Here is a 19,444-nt window from a genome sequence, read left to right as displayed (position 1 = left end):
GATCATTAGGTCCTAGAGCTAATTATCCCAGTTATCATTGGCAAAGTCATTTCAAAGTCAGAAAATAATCTGTTTCTGTTGGTCATGGCATTAAAATCTGATGTTTTACCTGACTTAAACAAGAAATGGAGTGAGTAACTTTCAATTAATAATATTTGAATTAGTATCAGAAATTTGTTTACAAAAACCTGAAAAAGAGTGCTCCATTACCAAATACAAAGTAATTAGCTCCATTTAGTCAACATAAAATCATATCGTTTAGCCTGATTAGTAGCCTAGCCTCTAGGTGATGTACTTCAAATTTTTGTTCCTCATTTTGTTTTGACATGTTAAGGGATGTGCCCAGGATTTCCTGAGTGCCGGGTATACTGATTGCCGTTCTGGGGGAGGGGTCTAAAGGGAGGGGGTGACATTTTTTTTTATTTTTGAAGTTGTATACAGAGCTAGTGTAGTGTGATACTGCATGCTGCAGATTAAAGCCACGCCTACTCCATATCTCCGCACCTGTGTTTACGTGAATTTGACAAATGAGGGGAAACAAGGATACATGTGGCCCAATTTATGTTGAATATAATGTTACGAATGTCGGGATTTTAGATGATAATAGTGCTGGGCGGGATTCACGATTTTTAAGACAGTGCTGGGCGGGAATTTTTAGTGCTGGGCGGGGCCGCTCAGCGTATGCACATCATTACATCTGAAGTACGTTTACATTTTACATCTGAAGTACTTTCAACGAATTAAAGAAAATGAATAATATATTTAACAAAAATACTATTGATAATTTATAATGAATAATGGATTTGAAAGTAGACACTTTAGAACAGAATCACTTTAAAAAAGGATTAATTTCTCACTTGAAACTTAATGATGGTCACACAATAAAATAAGTGTGCCTGTACTCTAATGCCATGTTATATTAACTATTGTTTTTATGCATTATAGGAAGGGGGGTTGTGATCAACATTGCCATAAATAATTATGTAATATTTTATTTCTGATTGCCAGGACTTTTCATGCTCCTGGAGAAGAGTATTATTCAGCTAAATATCCCCAAAGAAGGCTTTACAAAGCCAGCAAGGTAAGGAAGAATATCGTGACTCTTTGTAAATATTATTTCAGTGTTTTCCAAAGACTAGAATACCTGTTTTATCAGACCTAGGATACCGAGGGTTTTCCATCAATTTATTTCATTCTGTTCACAGTTATTATCAAACAAATATCAAACTGCTGTAATATTTGCCTCCCGTTTTATTTGCTACTGTACTTAAATGTTACATTGTCATAGTTATGGAATTTGATGGAAATAACCTCTCTCAGTATTGGTTTAGTATTAGATAAAATTCTTTCCAAGTTTGGTTTAGTTGTGAAATTGCTCAATCATGCATTATTCCTTCAATTTAATTGAGATCCATCCTGGTACCCTAAAAACAGGTAGTTCACTATTCTATATCGACATGAAATTACTTCTGAACTTTTGTTGTTTTACAGAGAATTAAATTACAATCTATTGAATGCCCAGGCTGTGTTCACAAACTACCAGTGGAGGCAGTGTTGATAATGTGTTTATTATTTTGTTTTGAACATTATTGAATTACTTTTACAAAAAAACGGCTCAATACCAAAACTTACAGTGGTAACTTTACAGTGAAATGTTCTAAAGATAAACTTAATAATATGCCCTATTTTGATGTTTCCAAGTTTGTTGTTCATTAAAAGCTCAATTGATGGTCTTTCAAGAAACTGCTTCTTTTCTTTATTATTCACACTCAGTAAGAATGAAAACATTTATCTTCCTCAAATTTTTTCTCTCTTTTATATTTATATATATATTATATTTATCCATATCAAGGCATTCAACATTTTATCAAAGGGGAGAACAGTTTAATTTTTCTGCATCTTTGTCAAGTGATGACTGAATTTGTCCCTGTTTATAGGATTATTTCTCCACGGAGTGGTTGTATTTGGTGGAAAGAACTTGTGTAAAATAAAAGTCATATTTCAATTCAAGGGTAAATTAGCATTCTATGACATTGTATACTTTCAGCTTCATCTTTGATCTTTTCAACAAAGTGAACATCACCATGGAAACAAAGGATGAATTACTGAAGCTTTTAGGGGACATAGTAACTCATCTTACGTCTGGTGAGTTTTATATACTTATAATTAAGGAAAGTATTCTTTTATGTAATAAAAAAATATTCAGTAGGGAGCTATATTAATAGGTTTCTATTGAATATGTCACCAACAGAGTTATATGAAGCAGACTTTCTTTGAGCAAGGTGCAGTTTAGGTAGAAAATTATTTCTGCAAACAAATTCTCGCATAATTTCAAACTTGAATCAATGTAGAAAGAGATATAAAAAAGAACTGATTTTATAAGATCTGAGATACAAAGAATGCCAGATGAAATGTTTAAATGATTTGAATACCAGCTTTCAAATAAACCATTTTTATGGACCAATATAGGGATATCTGGTAAGTAATATTTGTGCCGAGCAGCTAAATTGAATCTAGGTGGTTTAATCTTTACTGTATTTTAACTTCCATTCGAGATGTGTATCATGTAAAGTGGTACTAGTGGTAAGAGATATTAAGAGTGACTATTGTCATCCCATTTTAAACTACCATGGGGGAGAATATTAACTGTTACATGTGGTTGTTGTCTGAATGTCAACAGAGGATGCTCTCTCCAATGGTTTCCATGTTCATTAATATATCATTTTTATATGAAATTGAGGTAAAATATGTCATTTTTGCAGTATTAAAATATCAAAAATACTACAAGTAGGTTATTCCTAGAGAATTCACCAGACTGTTATTTGAATGTGATTCCCAGATACGGGTGCCTTTCATAGAGCAGCTGGTCTGCAGAAATTCTCAGAAGTAATTCAAGTGAGTAACGTATGCTAATAAATAATAACTCCAAGTTTTCAGCATTTTTTTCCGCACTATTGGAATTGTCGCATAGAGTTTCAATCCAAAATTCAAAGTACTGCTGACCCTTCATTAAAGCGTCTTGGTAGGTTTTGTTCTTATCAGTGATATTAAAAGAAAAATATATAAATGCACATTGTGTATACTTTTTTATACTGTACTGTAGCATGTTGGTTTGTATTTACTGTAGTACTATCGTGAGGTAGCTAATATTTTCAGATTAGACTAATAAGCTTATAAGTCAATTCTGGTGGTTGATAATTTATCTATAGACAGCATACACTAGTTTGCCGATTAGACACAGTGATTATCACATCTAGGTGATCAACAGCTAGATTTTGATCTTAGAGAAAAGTCACCTTAATGCCTATCTTTTCCAGCTGTTTCCATTCCAATTTAATTTGCAAGTGAAAATATGTAAAGTTTTTGTGCTCAATGTGTTTCCATAAACAAAGTAATTTACAATTGCATTGCTTTTCTTAATATAGATTGTCTATAGCAGTGATCTGTTTGGTGGCAGTAACAATTTTTTATCAGAAGCTACTAAATATTACAAGGTAAGGAAAACATCTCATGACATGGAATCAACTTTATGAATATCTTTGTACCGAACAAAATATGTCTCATTTATAGTCAAATCTTTGTGTCCAAGGAACCTGCTAATGTTAAGATATGAATGCTCAATAATATTTTAATAAGAAATATATTAATTAATTTTAAGTAAACTTGTCAGTAAACTAGTGCATTTAGTTCTTTGCTTGAATTGCATGTCTGAAGGGATCAGGATGTATTGTTACCCTTGGTATAGAATACACACTATGGTTATTCTTGGTATAGAGTACACAGTATGGTTACCCTTGGTATAGAGTACACAGTATGGTTACCCTTGGTATAGAGTACACACTATGGTTACCCTTGGTATAGAGAACACAGTATGGTTACCCTTGGTATAGAGTACACAGTATGGTTACCCTTGGTATAGAGAACACAGTATGGTTACCCTTGGTATAGAGTACACAGTATGGTTACCCTTGGTATAGAGAACACAGTATGGTTACCCTTGGTATAGAGTACACAGTATGGTTACCCTTGGTATAGAGTACACACTATGGTTACCCTTGGTATAGAGTACACAGTATGGTTACCCTTGGTATAGAGAACACAGTATGGTTACCCTTGGTATAGAGTACACAGTATGGTTACCCTTGGTAGAGAGTACACACTATGGTTATCCTTGGTATAGAGTACACACAATGGTTACCCTTGGTATAGAGTACACACTATGGTTACCCTTGGTACAGAGTACACAGTATGGTTACCCTTGGTAGAGAGTACACACTATGGTTATCCTTGGTATAGAGTACACACAATGGTTACCCTTGGTATAGAGTACACACTATGGTTACCCTTGGTACAGATTACACATTTCATTTGATCCGTACATCTTATCTCCTTTGATATTTATATCTTATTTTATTTGAAGTCATATCTTATATCATTTGATAGGAATTTCTTATTTCATTTAAAAGGTATATCTTATTTCATTTCATAGGTATATTTTATTTCATTTAATAGGTACATTTGAAAGAGGTTGAACTGAAGAAGAATCCAGCAGGGGCCAGCAATACACTGGATGCATGGATTGATACTTCAGCTCCAGGAAGGCAAAAAGGTTAAGACCACAAAATATAAACATGGAAATTATAAGTTTCAATAAAAATTAACCGTTTACCGGTCACAGGCATCTTGAGGTTTCATAAATAGCTCATCTGGTCTAGCTTCGCAAATGGACAATTTGCTAGATGATTGCATGGATGTATAGCAGTTTTACACGGAGGGACAGTAATATTTTACAAGGCAAACATCAGAGCTTTCGAACCTGCTACACATAGTTTGAACATTAAATTATTTGTTGGTATCATTAATAAAGAATATCCTGGTAATATCTGATCTGCTACACTTTACTACAGCTATTCCATGTAGATCACTGCTCTTTTGAATCTATTGAATATTCAAGTTTGTCATCAGCTTTAGATAAAAGCATCTAATTGTGTTTGAGTCATATTCATGGATCTATTATGTTAAGACTAAATTATATATCCTACTCTGTTTATGCAGTATGGGAATTTTTTTTTGCTGGTTTTCAATCACAAAATGCCTATAACTTTGCAAAGTAACATATCTAAGAGTTATTGTGGTACAAATAACAAGACAAAAATCATATAACATTGAGATATGTGGTTATGCAGTTCTGTATTTGTGGCAGCATGCCAAATGGAGTGGCTAGGACCCAGCAAAGTGTTGGATCGAACACAGAACAATCCATTGCAATTGAATTATGCAATGGTGCATATGTTGAAAACGTCTATTAACAGTTAGTACCTAAAGCCAAGCTATTTGCATTTATCAATAAACAGGAATGAATCACATTAAAGTGTAATTTCACTTTCTGATTGGCTCAGGTAGTAATGAAATCTGGCATAATTAAAATTTAAAAAGTGTTTGGAGAGCTTATTTTATTTACATTACATATTTTTGGGGGGAGTTAATATATGATTTTTTTTAATTACTCAGTCAAAGTGATCACCAATACTCCATTCATTCGGCACCCATTACACATTGAATCAGACATTCATTGACCTTTTGACCTGTTTGCTTGCAGGTTATGTGTTAAGTTACTGGTGTTTCAGCCCTGGATTCACCATGCAAGAGCTGGTCTCTCAAGGAGTGAGATCTATAATTCTCACCAGTGGAACTCTCTCACCTCTGGCCTCTTTCAAATCAGAACTCAAAATGTAAGTGACCTTCTCACTTTACAGTTATTATTTTAGTAAATTTACAGAACCATTTTGAGATAGTTAGCTAGTAGTTCAAATTTAGCTCACTTGCTCTGCATTAGTCAGATAGCTATTTGGCATTTTGAGTAAATTGTATGGCAAAAAATCACTAAGCTAACTGGAGCTCTTGTTTTGTTCTTTTCATAGGTTTTATTTTTTCTTGATAATTCATAACAAAAATCAATACTGAATCAAAAATCAATTGTGCCAGTTGATTTTGTTGTCTTAACTTGGCAGTAAAAGTTAAAATTTTCCCCGCATTTTTTTTTTTTTTTTTTTTTTAAATGCCTCAAAGTTGACTCTTCCAATATAATGTGCTGGAAAGATGTCAAGAAGTAACACTTGAGGATATTTGGTGTCCGTTGTACAGTAACCTTCAAGAATATTTGATAATCGAAAATGAGAGATTATTTTCTTCATCCATCCTGCAGTAATTTTCCAGTACAGCTTGAGAATCCCCATGTCATCAAGAAACATCAGATGGTCGTTGGCATAGTTACCAAGGGACCTGACAGAAGGCAGCTGGATTCATCTTACAAGAACAGATCAAACTTACATTATATATCATCTCTGGGGAATGCAATAGGTGATGAATTGTAGTATAAATATGTACAAGACTGTTAGTAATTTTAGTAATGTGGATTACAATTTATAATAATCTATCTTATAAGAAAAGACCAAATGACCTATTTAAGTGGTCAAATGTTGTGATGGTATTGTAATTGCAGTGTAACTATCAATAGTGGCTTAAGCCTGTGTAGGTCAATGTGAAACTGCTTATCCCTATGTTGGTCAATGTGAAACTGCTTATGCCTGTGTAGGTCAATGTGAAACTGCCTATGCCTGTGTTGGTCAATGAGAAACTGCCTATGCCTGTGTTGGTCAATGTGGAACTGCTTACGCCTGTGTAGGTCAATGTGAAACTGCTTATGCCTGTGTTGGTCAATGCGAAACTGCTTATGCCTGTGAAGGTCAATGTGAAACTGCTTATGCCTGTGTTGGTCAATGTGAAATTGCCTTTGCCTGTGCAGGTCAATGTGGAACTGCTTATGCCTGTGTAGGTCAATGTGAAACTGCTTATGCCCGTGTAGGTCAATGTGAAACTGCTTATGCCCGTGTAGGTCAATGTGAAACTGCCTATGCCTGTGTTGGTCAATGTGAAACTGCCTATGCCTGTGTTGGTCAATGTGGAACTGCTTACGCCTGTGTAGGTCAATGTGAAACTGCTTATGCCTGTGTTGGTCAATGCGAAACTGCTTATGCCTGTGAAGGTCAATGTGAAACTGCCTATGCCTGTGTTGGTCAATGGGAAGATGCCTATGCCTGTGTTGGTCAATGTGAAACTGCTTATGCCTGAGTAGGTCAATGTGAAACTGCTTATCCCTATGTTGGTCAATGTGAAACTGCTTATGCCTGTGTTGGTCAATGTGAAACTGCTTATGCCTGTGTTGGTCAATGTGAAACTGCTTATGCCTGTGTAGGTCAATGTGAAACTGCCTATGCCTGTGTTGGTCAATGTGAAACTGCTTATGCCTGAGTAGGTCAATGTGAAACTGCTTATCCCTATGTTGGTCAATGTGAAACTGCTTATGCCTGTGTTGGTCAATGTGAAACTGCTTATGCCTGTGTTGGTCAATGCGAAACTGCATATGCCTGTGTAGGTCAATGTGGAACTGCTTTTAAATTTGTTCTTCTGAGGGCCTACTGTAGCATGTCTAATGTTTTATGAACTAGTAATAGGGGGAGCTTCAGCCTTAAAATTAAAGAAAGAGTAAAGGAAAATAGTTTTCATATAATATTGTAGCATGGAATATTACCTTTAATATTAATCTTTTTTTTTGCTTTTAGTGAACTTTGCCAGGATTGTGCCAAATGGACTGCTAGTATTTTTCCCATCCTACACTGTAATGAATATTTGCCTTGAACACTGGCAGGTGAGATCATATTGAATAAATATCACATGAGACAAAGGTCTTAATTTTGGTTTCTCTTTAACAACTGTTATCATATTTCATGTATATTTCAAGTAATATTCTTGATTGTATTTCAAAAATAGTAATGTTGCTAATATTGATACCAAGAAAGGGTAAATGTATATAAATGAACTTGTGTTTATGGTTAGATGTTGCAGCTTATGCCATTACATAGCAATGATAAATATTTATGTATTTACCCTCTTACTAAACATTTACAGTTATCTTCATATGACTATATCTACAGCATCTGTTACAATGATTCTCTCTTCCTACAGGAGAACAAAGTCTGTAGCCGTATATCTCAGTACAAAGCCATCGTGATTGAACCAAGAGGCAAGTCAGACTTTAGTGAGGTAAATATCTTCACTGTTTGTCATATTTTGTACCAATATACTTAGATAGGATAATGATTGATCATTGAAGCACCATTCCATGCCTCACTCTAGAGTATTTCATCATCAGGGAGAGTTTTCCTTCGATGGAATTGGTCTATGAAAGTCTCATGCATGTCAAGTTGTGGTCCTTGTGAGGTGACACAGGTCATCCTCAATACGGTCATCTAACCGGCCACATTGTTCTGCGCAGCAGTAGACTGGCTGCACCAACATACGGTCATCTAACAGGCCACATTGCTCTGCACTGCGGTAGACTGGCTGCACCAACATACGGTCATCTAACCAGCCACATTGTTCTGCGCAGCGGTAGACTGGCTGCACCAACATACGGTCATCTAACAGGCCACATTGTTCTGCACAGCAGTAGACTGGCTGCACCAACATACGGTCATCTAACCGGCCACATTGTTCTGCGCAGCGGTAGACTGGCTGCACCAACATACGGTCATCTAACAGGCCACATTGTTCTGCGCATCGGTAGACTGGCTGCACCAACATACGGTCATCTAACAGGCCACATTGTTCTGCGCAGCGATTGACTGGCTGCACCAAAATACGGTCATCTAACCAGCAACATTGTTCTGTTTGGCGGTAGACTGGCTGCACCAACATATGGTCATCTAACAGACCACATTGTTCTGCGCATCGGTAGACTGGCTGCACCAACATACGGTCATCTAACAGGCCACATTGTTCTGCGCAGCGATTGACTGGCTGCACCAAAATACGGTCATCTAACCAGCCACATTGTTCTGTTCGGCGGTAGACTGGCTGCACCAACATATGGTCATCTAACCGGCCTCATTGTTCTGCGCATCGGTAGACTGGCTGCACCAAGATACGGTCATCTGACCCGCCACATTGTTCTGTTCAGCGGTAGACTGGCTGCACTGACGGTGCACACAAAGTGTGAACCGGTACTCCTCTCCTTTCATGGATGCTGCTGTTAGTTTTTGTAAGAAGAATTTTATTAGGTCAATCAAGTTTGACCTCGTTTGTTATGTGTATTTTGTTTGATATTTTTGGCAAATTACATTTATTTGTATTTTTATGTCTTTGATCATTTCATCTATCTGTACCGTTTAATAATTAAGTTTTAGCCTATTTCTTTTCCTGCAAACTGCTTAGGATTTAATAAAGTACATCTTACTTTAGTTTCTGTTTAGCTATTATTCACCATTTCTATTGTCCAGTATTATATTTGCATATTCATTTTCTCCATTTCAGGCAATGGAAGCGTTTTACAGTCAGGTGAAAGACCCGACACTGAATGGTGCTACTTTCTTTGCTGTTTGTAGAGGGAAGGTAAGTGAGAAGCAATAAGGATTAGTAAGTAGTTAACATCAACTCAGCAAACTGCTTTTGGCTCTTCTGTCCATCTGTTTTCTTTTATTCAAATAAATATATGTATGACAAAACATTTACTTCCATGTTTATTTAATATAGCAAAACCTTTATTTGGAAAAATGTAATATATTTTAGTTTTGTTGTAGACCTGCAAAACTGTTTTTTTAGAAGCCAATTTAAGCACTTCTCTTTATGAAATGTCTGACTTAGGCATTACTACATACTGTAATTGTAATAGTAACAGGGTACATGGCATTCACAAGAAACCAAGGTTATTGTAATAACAGGGTGGATGGACATACCACATATGAAGTTCATTCAAGTTTCACTTTTGGGGTTTTATCCTGTTTCAAATAGCTTTGAGACTGAGCTTTGTTGACTATAAATCACTTTTAAACTTCACAGAAGACAATAGGCTTCTTGTACTCAATAAGTTTGATCCAAAAACCTTAGTCATCATGTATACCAAACTTTAAGACTTAAATCTCTGTTGTCCAAATGACCTTTGACATGTATGTGCATGTATGAAGTTTTACTCAATCTTTTCCTATTACAAGCTTCTCAGAATTTGACCAATGGTGACCTCCAGTTACCTTTAACTTCATATGAAAATCCTCAGGGTTCTTTCACTCTTTAAGTTAGATCCATATACCCAAGTATGAAGTTCTTCCAAGTTTTGCTGTGGAAGTCATAGACTTTCCATACTTTGAGCTCAACTGACCTTTGATTTTTCTGAAGAACACTAGGTCCTTCTTCCTAAAATGGTGGATCCCCATACCAACTATGCCATTCATCCAAGCTTCACTTTTGAAGTTAAATGGTTTTCAAGGTATTCAGACTACTTCTAGTGACATCAAATGACTTCTATGAAAATGCAGAAGTTTCTTGTATAATAGTATTAATAAAGGTGGATCCACATACTGAGCTTGAAGAACCATTCAAGCTTTGCTGTTGAAGTTATAGGGTGTAAAGTGGTTTCAGACTTTGACCTGGATTGGCCTTTGACCACCATAAAATGCAGAGGCTCCTTGTATGCAAGAAGTTGAATCAAGATACCAAGTATGAACTTCATCTAAGCTTTACTTTTGAAGTTGTCATGTTTACAAAGTGTCAGACATTGACAACTGTTGACCTCAAATGACCTTTCACCTCCACAGAAGATCTTGTACCCATTAAAGATGGATCGACATGCCAATGCTGAGTTCATCAAAGTTTTCCTTTGAATTTAGAGAGTTTCCAAGGTTTCCAGACTTGCGCTTTGTTTTAATATAGAATTATCTTTAATATTCTCTTTAAATTCTCTTTTACTACACAAACTGTAAAATGCTGTCAACCTATGCACCCTTTCAGGACTATTTTTTCTGCAAATATGTGTAGATTTCACTGGACTTGTGTGAATTCATGTAACTCTGAGACTAAACTCCCCGTCAAAAAGTTTGAAAATTTCTGTCAAAAGATTCTTGAAAGAAAATAATCACTTGGTTTGAATCTGATTGGAAATTTATTCTGGTTTAGGAAAGTGCACTTTTTATTTCCTCCTTTGCTTTTTGTGCTTCGATAAGAATATTTGTTAAATCTACATATCTTTCGGTCATCTTCTTTCTCTGTGTTGTAACAGGTATCTGAAGGATTGGATTTTGCTGACATGAATGGTAGAGCTGTGGTCATTACAGGGCTACCCTTCCCTCCTCAGATGGACCCTAAAGTCAAGCTGAAGATGCAGTATTTGGATGAAATCAAACGTAAATGTCAGGTAATTCTACATAAATTACATCTCTGTTGGTTGCAGTTTGTTACGTTAGCCGCTTCAAACAAGTTGGGATGTCAAAAAGTTACTTTTTCTCTGTGTTTGAAAACTTTTGTGTCTTGATAACCCCAATGTAGCTATTATTATCTTCACATTGGTTGGATTGGGAACATGCAAACACTATATTCTTCAAGACATCAACCCAAGCAGTCCATAATTTTCAAACTGAACACTTGTTGTTTCATGCAAGGTAACATACCAGATATTATATGTAAACTCACAAAAAGCTGTCAAACTGCAGGGTTCTAGCCAGCTTTTTTGTCAAACTGGGCGGAGATCCAAGCGGCACTTTTGCACTTTTGGTAGCAGCCAAACCACTTGAAATTCACACTATGGTTTTCCGAGTGCTATTTCATAAATGGTCAAATAGTTTTGCAATACCCCTGTACATGACTGTTTGTATAAGACTACAGTACATAGAATGGACAATGAAGAAATATCATCTTACCATTTGACTAGAGTCAAATGTAGGCTGCATAACTACACTATGATTTTGCGAGGTGATTAAATAAGTTACCAGCAGTAATTCATAGCCTATGCCTATTCATAAAACAGTAATTACTGCTGTACGAGCCCTTACGTGATACTACATATGAGTACAACGAACTGATCACAAAAGTTGGAAAAGAAGGTTGTAATTGTAGACACTTTGGTTGCAATTGCGATGAACTGCAAAAAGTGTGAATAGTTTAGTCTATGTTTGTATGGATGTTCAAAATGTCGACAGGTTTTAGCTGTACTTCTTAGCGTTCATTATTCATTACAATTTTAAGACCAGACGCTGAATATTTACAAACCAGGCACAATGTTTTCAAATTTGGTGCTGAGAAGCAAAAACACATTCAAACCGGGGTGCATCCAAGAACCATGAACCTTCAAACCAGCCAAAGATTATTTATCAACAGTTTCTGAACTCAAAGAAGTGTTTTTTATTTATTTTTGAAGATTGGAGAATGTCCACTGTACTGTGCCTGGCCTTATTAAAGTTGTATCTGATCTACATATTATTCAGTGTGATTATATATGTAAAAACACTCTAATTCTAATATGTGGATTCTATCATAACCTATTAGACGTCATTACTCTTGATTTTAATTCTAATCTTTCTTTGTTTTATTAATGCTTTTGGATATTCCAAGTTAGTGTCAGTTTTTGGCTTCAGTCTTAGTTTATTTCTCTATACTTTCTTAATGTGGGGAACAAGAGGCTGGTGAAATATACATTTAGAGATTACAACAACTTACCTGTACCAAAATAATACAAAACACAAAAGTAATAATAAATAAAAAAAAGTATTAAAGCAAACCCAGGTAAGAAACAGCAACAACCTTAATATTCAAAACTAACAGATTTGGAGCCATTTCTAAAATGGGCACCAACTCGTAACAGAGAAAAAACTAGATCTAAAACCTCTTAAGAATTTCTCTACAAAGTAAACTCACCTTGAGTATAGTTTTTGTACTTACCTGTAAATCAAATTTATCCATTTTCAAAGTGTTTGGGTGCCTACAGAAATAAGGGGCAAGATATTTGTTCTTACTTGAGAAAATGACTGACATCTCCAAATTCTTCCTGATTACAAAGGGTACAGGTCATGAGAGCAATATTCTTATACGTACCACTGATGGTTGGTATTGTACTGCTGCTACAATGCAGCCTACAAAATTAAGCCTGTTACAGAACAGAAGACTAATTCGATATTTTCCAAACTTAAGATTCTTTTAAAAGATACAGTAAACTTTAACATTGGTCATAACTATTACCTTTGGCACACCATTCTTGCGTATAGATGTCTGTAAACCTTTTAATCAGTAGTTTTCTTATGTTCTGTATGTATCAAAGTATTTACATGGTGTTATGTTTGGAACAAAAGCAGAAATTAAAGTATCTCCATATCTAATACATTTGTAAATAGTAAGAGGTAGGTAATAATTTAGTGGTATGACTAGAAACTGTTTATGTCCTATTGGGTGTTCATGCTATACAGCTGGTTCATGTTAGCCTGGGTTGCCATATTTACCAAGAAATCTACCTGTTGGAGGGCGTTGTGGTCAAGTGGTTAAGGCAGTGGACTTGTGATCTAATGATTACAGGTTCGAGCCCTGGCCAGATCATTGCGTTGTGTCCTTGGGCAAGGCGTTTTATCTCCATTGCCTCTCTTCACCCAGGTGTATAAATGGGGACCTGCGAGGTAACTTGTAAATATAGTTGCGAGCACCGGTTTGTGGCTGCACCCTATGGGAAGTCCCCCGGGGGACACGTGGTTGTGGTGCACTGTGGTGCCCCAGGAGAGATTGATTGAATTGTGCACACTTTGGTGTGTGGGTGTGACAAGTAACCAATGACCAGGGGTTAAGTTGTAAAGTCGTGTGAGGAGGCATTAGCCTCATACAAGACTGTAAAACCTTCAACTTTTGTTTATGTAGCCATCATTCATTAAATTGTTCTATATCTCTTTGCCTCTCAATCTCTGTAATTTGACCTCTCCTAATTGTACTGGGTGTTCATGCTATACAGCTGGTTCATTTTAGCCTGGGTTGCCATATTTACCATGAAGTAATCTACCTGTTTATGTCACCATCTTTCATTAAACTGTTCCATGTCTCTTTGCCTCACAATCTCTATAATTTGACCTTTCCTAATTGTACTGGGTGTTCATGCTATACAGCTGGTTCATTTTAGCCTGGGTTGCCATATTTACCATGAAGTAATCTACCTGTTTATGTCACCATCATTCATTAAACTGTTCCATGTCTCTTTGCCTCACAATCTCTGTAATTTGACCTCTCCTAATTGTACTGGGTGTTCATGCTATACAGCTGGTTCATTTTAGCCTGGGTTGCCATATTTACCATGAAGTAATCTACCTGTTTATGTCACCATCATTCATTAAACTGTTCCATGTCTCTTTGCCTCACAATCTCTGTAATTTGACCTTTCCTAATTGTACTGGGTGTTCATGCTATACAGCTGGTTCATTTTAGCCTGGGTTGCCATATTTACCATGAAGTAATCTACCTGTTTATGTCACCATCATTCATTAAACTGTTCCATGTCTCTTTGCCTCACAATCTCTGTAATTTGACCTCTCCTAATTGTACTGGGTGTTCATGCTATACAGCTGGTTCATTTTAGCCTGGGTTGCCATATTTACCATGAAGTAATCTACCTGTTTATGTCACCATCATTCATTAAACTGTTCCATGTCTCTTTGCCTCACAATCTCTGTAATTTGACCTTTCCTAATTGTACTGGGTGTTCATGCTATACAACTGGTTCATGTTAGCCTGGGTTGCCATATTTATCAAGTAATCTACCTGTTTATGTCACCATCATTCATTAAACTGTTCCATGTCTCTTTGCCTTACAATCTCTATAATTTGACCTTTCCTAATTGTACTGGGTGTTCATGCTATACAGCTGGTTCATGTTAGCCTGGGTTGCCATATTTACCATGAAGTAATCTACCTGTTTATGTCACCATCATTCATTAAACTGTTCCATGTCTCTTTGCCTCACAATCTCTATAATTTGACCTTTCCTAATTGTACTGGGTGTTCATGCTATTCAGCTGGTTCATTTTAGCCTGGGTTGCCATATTTACCATGAAGTAATCTACCTGTTTATGTCACCATCATTCATTAAACTGTTCCATGTCTCTTTGCCTCACAATCTCTATAATTTGACCTCTCCTAATTGTACTGGGTGTTCATGCTATACAACTGGTTCATGTTAGCCTGGGTTGCCATATTTATCAAGTAATCTACCTGTTTATGTCACCATCATTCATTAAGCTGTTCCATGTCTCTTTGCCTCACAATCTCTATAATTTGACCTTTCCTAATTGTACTGGGTGTTCATGCTATACAGCTGGTTCATTTTAGCCTGGGTTGCCACATTTACCATGAAGTAATCTACCTGTTTATGTCACCATCATTCATTAAACTGTTCCATGTCTCTTTGCCTCACAATCTCTGTAATTTGACCTTTCCTAATTGTACTGGGTGTTCATGCTATACAACTGGTTCATGTTAGCCTGGGTTGCCATATTTACCAAGTAATCTACCTGTTTATGTCACCATCATTCATTAAACTGTTCCATGTCTCTTTGCCTCACAATCTCTGTAATTTGACCTCTCCTAATTGTACTGGGTGTTCATGCCATACAGCTGGTTCATTTTAGCCTGGGTTGCCATATTTACCATGAAGTAATCTACCTGTTTATGTCACCATCTTTCATTAAACTGTTCCATGTCTCTTTGCCTCACAATCTCTATAATTTGACCTTTCCTAATTGTACTGGGTGTTCATGCTATACAGCTGGTTCATGTTAGCCTGGGTTGCCATATTTACCATGAAGTAATCTACCTGTTTATGTCACCATCATTCATTAAACTGTTCCATGTCTCTTTGCCTCACAATCTCTATAATTTGACCTTTCCTAATTGTATTGGGTGTTCATGCTATACAGCTGGTTCATGTTAGCCTGGGTTGCCATATTTACCATGAAGTAATCTTCCAAGCATTGTTTGCAATAAGATTGCTATTGATCACAATAAGTCTCTCCTTGAACCCTAATTAGTCTTAAGTGGCGGTTATTTAATGGTTCAATTAAGTAGTGTAGTATTGTTACCCGAGCACCATTCTAGAATATTTATCAAATAACTAGGTCTAAGCAGACAAGTTCAAAACTATGTCATTTTTGGTTGGGTCTTTGTAACCTTTGCAATCATTGTGGTTTGTGTGTAGGTGTATGCGACAGCCATCTTGTAAAACATGTTATCTCAAGAAGCACAAGTTGATTCATGCTTGGTAGGTGCCCCATGATGTACAGATGTGCTCTATCGTTTGTGGTTTCCATCTCATGCATATTGATGAGTGGGCGGGCTTAACGTAAAATTCATATTGGCATTATCTCTTCAGCCGTATGTTTGATTTAATTCATATTTGGTATGGTGATGTTACGATATACGTAGAAAGTATATGCTCTTTGCAACAATAATTTGACCTCATTAATATGCATGAGTTGGTGGGGCTTAATGGTAAATAGTCAAAACAGCTTCTAAACATGATATCTCATCAACTACAAGTTGAATCAATGTCATACTTGGTAGATAAATGCCTAATGATTGAATTTGGTAGAGGTCAAAGAGGTCAACAGGTGTAAAGTCTGAAAACCTTTCAATGGTGAAAACCCCAAATTAAAGCTACAATAAATCTTTGAAATCTTCAATGGTATGATTTCTTTTGATGAAACATAGTTTGGTCAAATTCAGTTCTGTTAAAACGGGGTTAAAACGTTATCTCAATTGGTCTCAAATTAGCAGTTTGTTTTGTGATTTATATCAAATGACTGTAGGTTGTCAAAATATTTCACAGTGCATGTAAAGAATATTATATAGAGCTCTCAGACTACATTAACAAATATGAAAGGGATTTGTCAGCTGATTTGATATGCAATTTAAGAACCTAATTAGTACGTAACTCCTGAAAGTTTACACCAACAACAGAATTATATAACAGATATTTTATTGTCAGATGTGAAACTATGATTGAGATTTATTCAACCTACTGAGTAATGTTTTCTTGGTTCTTCTCAGGTTTTTAAAGTACACCATGAAAGTTTCAATTCCTCATAACCTGAATTTGAAAAACTTTTCAGAAAGTAAAAGATAACACTGATTTTGTAACCATTTGACTCAATCAATATTTGGTTATCATCAGTGGGTTAATTTCTGCTATGAACTCTAATGTTGATTAATTGCATCGTAGTCAGTCTAATTGAAATAATTACACCAAATTGTGATCAGGCAGCAGTTAAAAGTTCAGGTAATCAACCATTTTGAAAATGTACTTTTTTTTACTTGGGTTAAATTAACATGCAAAGTGTGTTCACATCTGCCAAGCTGTATAAAACTTTCAGCTATGTTTTATATAATTTGAGCTGAGTTTTATCTCTTACCATTTCATCTGTCTGTACCTATTTATATTTTACTCAGTAACGTTTTCCGCAAACGTTCAATTTCCTGCTGGGGAATTTAATAAAGCACAACTTATTTACTAATCTATAGGATCATTATGTGATTCAAAATATGAACGTGACAGATTGGTATAATATTGATAGACAATAATTAGCATCCTGTCTACATTCTGTTGGTTTTCTGTTGATTATTCTCTTATTTATCTGCTCATTTATTGAGAAGAGTACAAGTTTACCTCCAAGTTGTTGAGAGATATAGGGCAAGGTCAAGCGGTAACGGAGGGACATTGGACTGTATTCCTTACACATTTTGTTTCTTTTTGCTTTAGTTTGGGGAGTATTTTGCAATTTCTTGTGTGGTTATCTAGACAGGTAGTTACTTGCTTCATACCCATCAATTTAATTCTTGTTGCTGTTACTGTAGGAAAAATATGGCATGACAAACATCACGGTAACGGAGGGACACCAAATGAACATGTGTTTTCACACCTTTTCTTTTAAGACGTCAAATTCACTGTTCTTAAGTTACACTGACCATGTAACTTATATCAGGTGTTGGCTGGTGCATTGCTTCACATACACCAAGGGAAAATTAGATGAACAGGCATCAACTGTCAAATCTACAGTTGATATTGGACAGTAAACAGAGGGACAATTCCGATGGTAATTTTTCCAGCATTGAATGACTGAGAAATAAAAAAAAATGCATTTTTTTAGTAACGGAAGGACAGGTAACGGAGGGACAAATGAGGTAATTAGCATTTACTGCTAATTGACAAGTTATAGACATTGAAGGGGAATTATTCCTGTGGTATCCATAATATTGATCATGACTACTAGGTTGTGCAAGTCATCTTTCTAAGTCATCTTTGTACTAGAGGACAAATTTAGTTTTAAAAATATTCCCAGAATTCGAGAATTTTTTGGCATAACACAAGGGCAAATTGGCATTTGTTATAACTTTTTATTAAATTATTATGTTTTTTTGTTCTGCAAGCATAGTGGTAAAAGATAACTCTTTAACTATCTAGCCATACCATATTTGACCATATTCTCTACATTTCCAATTTCAACCCAATGTTACATTTCCTTGACCCTGCCCTATAACCGTGTTTAAGTAACAACCATGCCCCTCGGTAAATATTTCTATTCATTTAAATCATACATTTGTTCATTTTCTTTACATCACATGATGAGCAATTATTAGTTTCTGGCCCACAGTTGCTCTGCTTTGTTTGCAAATAATTCAATATTTATTGTTGGAAATGAGATATTAACATTGTAAGCAAGGTTTGTTTGTTTTGCTTCACAGGTTGGTTTGAGTGGTCATGAATGGTATCGTCAGCAGGCGTCCCGAGCTGTGAACCAGGCTGTGGGAAGGGTGATACGTCACAAGGAGGACTATGGAGCAATACTCCTCTGTGACTGGAGGTTTGAAATCCATTCCTCTACATTGACTCGCTCATTTTACATTGTTATCATTTTGCAAATGGTTTTGCATATTAATATTCTGTGATCTCAGTGGTCAGTTAGTGTTAATGCTTTTGATATTATCTCCTTACTTTATAGAATTCCACTGCAAGATTTTACCCTGAAGATACCACTGCAAATCATGACAACAATTTTCTAGTTACCTACAAACTATTGGTACCTTCCTGTGTGTAAATTCTGTTAAAATTTCATATCATTCACCTTTTACATAATGTGACATGAACAGTATATGGAAATGAAAAACACACTATCCCACACTGAAAAATGAAGATTCCTATCTATATCTTGTCCTTTACTCAACATTTATCTGAGCAAACAATCCAAACCATGTCTTATCTCTTCACATATGGGAAATAGTTAATGAAACTGCGATTTTTTGTGGTATGTTTTGGAATGGTAGAAATAAATAAACTTAACTAAAACTACAATGGAAAGTTACAGTAGTTTGGCTGTCTAAGCCCTTGATTCTTGCCTGGAGTGGTAGATGTTCTATAAAAACTCTACTTTCTTCAAATCTTTACTATCATTGAAACCTAATACATTTGGAATGTTTGCCTAGCTGTCAATATTCTCTGTATTTCGAATTTCGACACAGATATTGCAACTTTTGGTAGAAACACTATTTTCCTTTGTGAATAAGGGAGTTAATATTACAAAGAAAAAAAGAAACATTG

At 35.8% G+C, this 19,444-nt stretch overlaps 1 protein-coding gene across 4 annotated transcripts in view; it reads left to right on the top strand.

The window, feature by feature from the left end:
- LOC139973396 (regulator of telomere elongation helicase 1-like) overlaps nt 1-19,444 on the top strand; it is a 56,280-nt gene that overhangs the window by 12,361 nt on the left and 24,475 nt on the right. For all 4 annotated transcript variants that reach the window (XM_071980046.1, XM_071980047.1, XM_071980048.1 and 1 more), the window contains exons 12-23: nt 1,009-1,081; nt 2,048-2,145; nt 2,840-2,895; nt 3,426-3,494; nt 4,513-4,609; nt 5,600-5,732; nt 6,206-6,360; nt 7,623-7,708; nt 8,026-8,103; nt 9,373-9,450; nt 11,111-11,245; nt 18,592-18,710. In XM_071980046.1, the coding sequence (XP_071836147.1) occupies nt 1,009-1,081; nt 2,048-2,145; nt 2,840-2,895; nt 3,426-3,494; nt 4,513-4,609; nt 5,600-5,732; nt 6,206-6,360; nt 7,623-7,708; nt 8,026-8,103; nt 9,373-9,450; nt 11,111-11,245; nt 18,592-18,710 (1,177 nt within the window). The remainder of the gene's footprint in view (nt 1-1,008; nt 1,082-2,047; nt 2,146-2,839; nt 2,896-3,425; nt 3,495-4,512; nt 4,610-5,599; nt 5,733-6,205; nt 6,361-7,622; nt 7,709-8,025; nt 8,104-9,372; nt 9,451-11,110; nt 11,246-18,591; nt 18,711-19,444) is intronic.

This window comes from Apostichopus japonicus, chromosome 9, assembly GCF_037975245.1.
Source record: "Apostichopus japonicus isolate 1M-3 chromosome 9, ASM3797524v1, whole genome shotgun sequence".
NCBI lineage: Eukaryota > Metazoa > Echinodermata > Holothuroidea > Aspidochirotida > Stichopodidae > Apostichopus > Apostichopus japonicus.
This window is presented reverse-complemented; position numbering and strand designations above follow the sequence as displayed.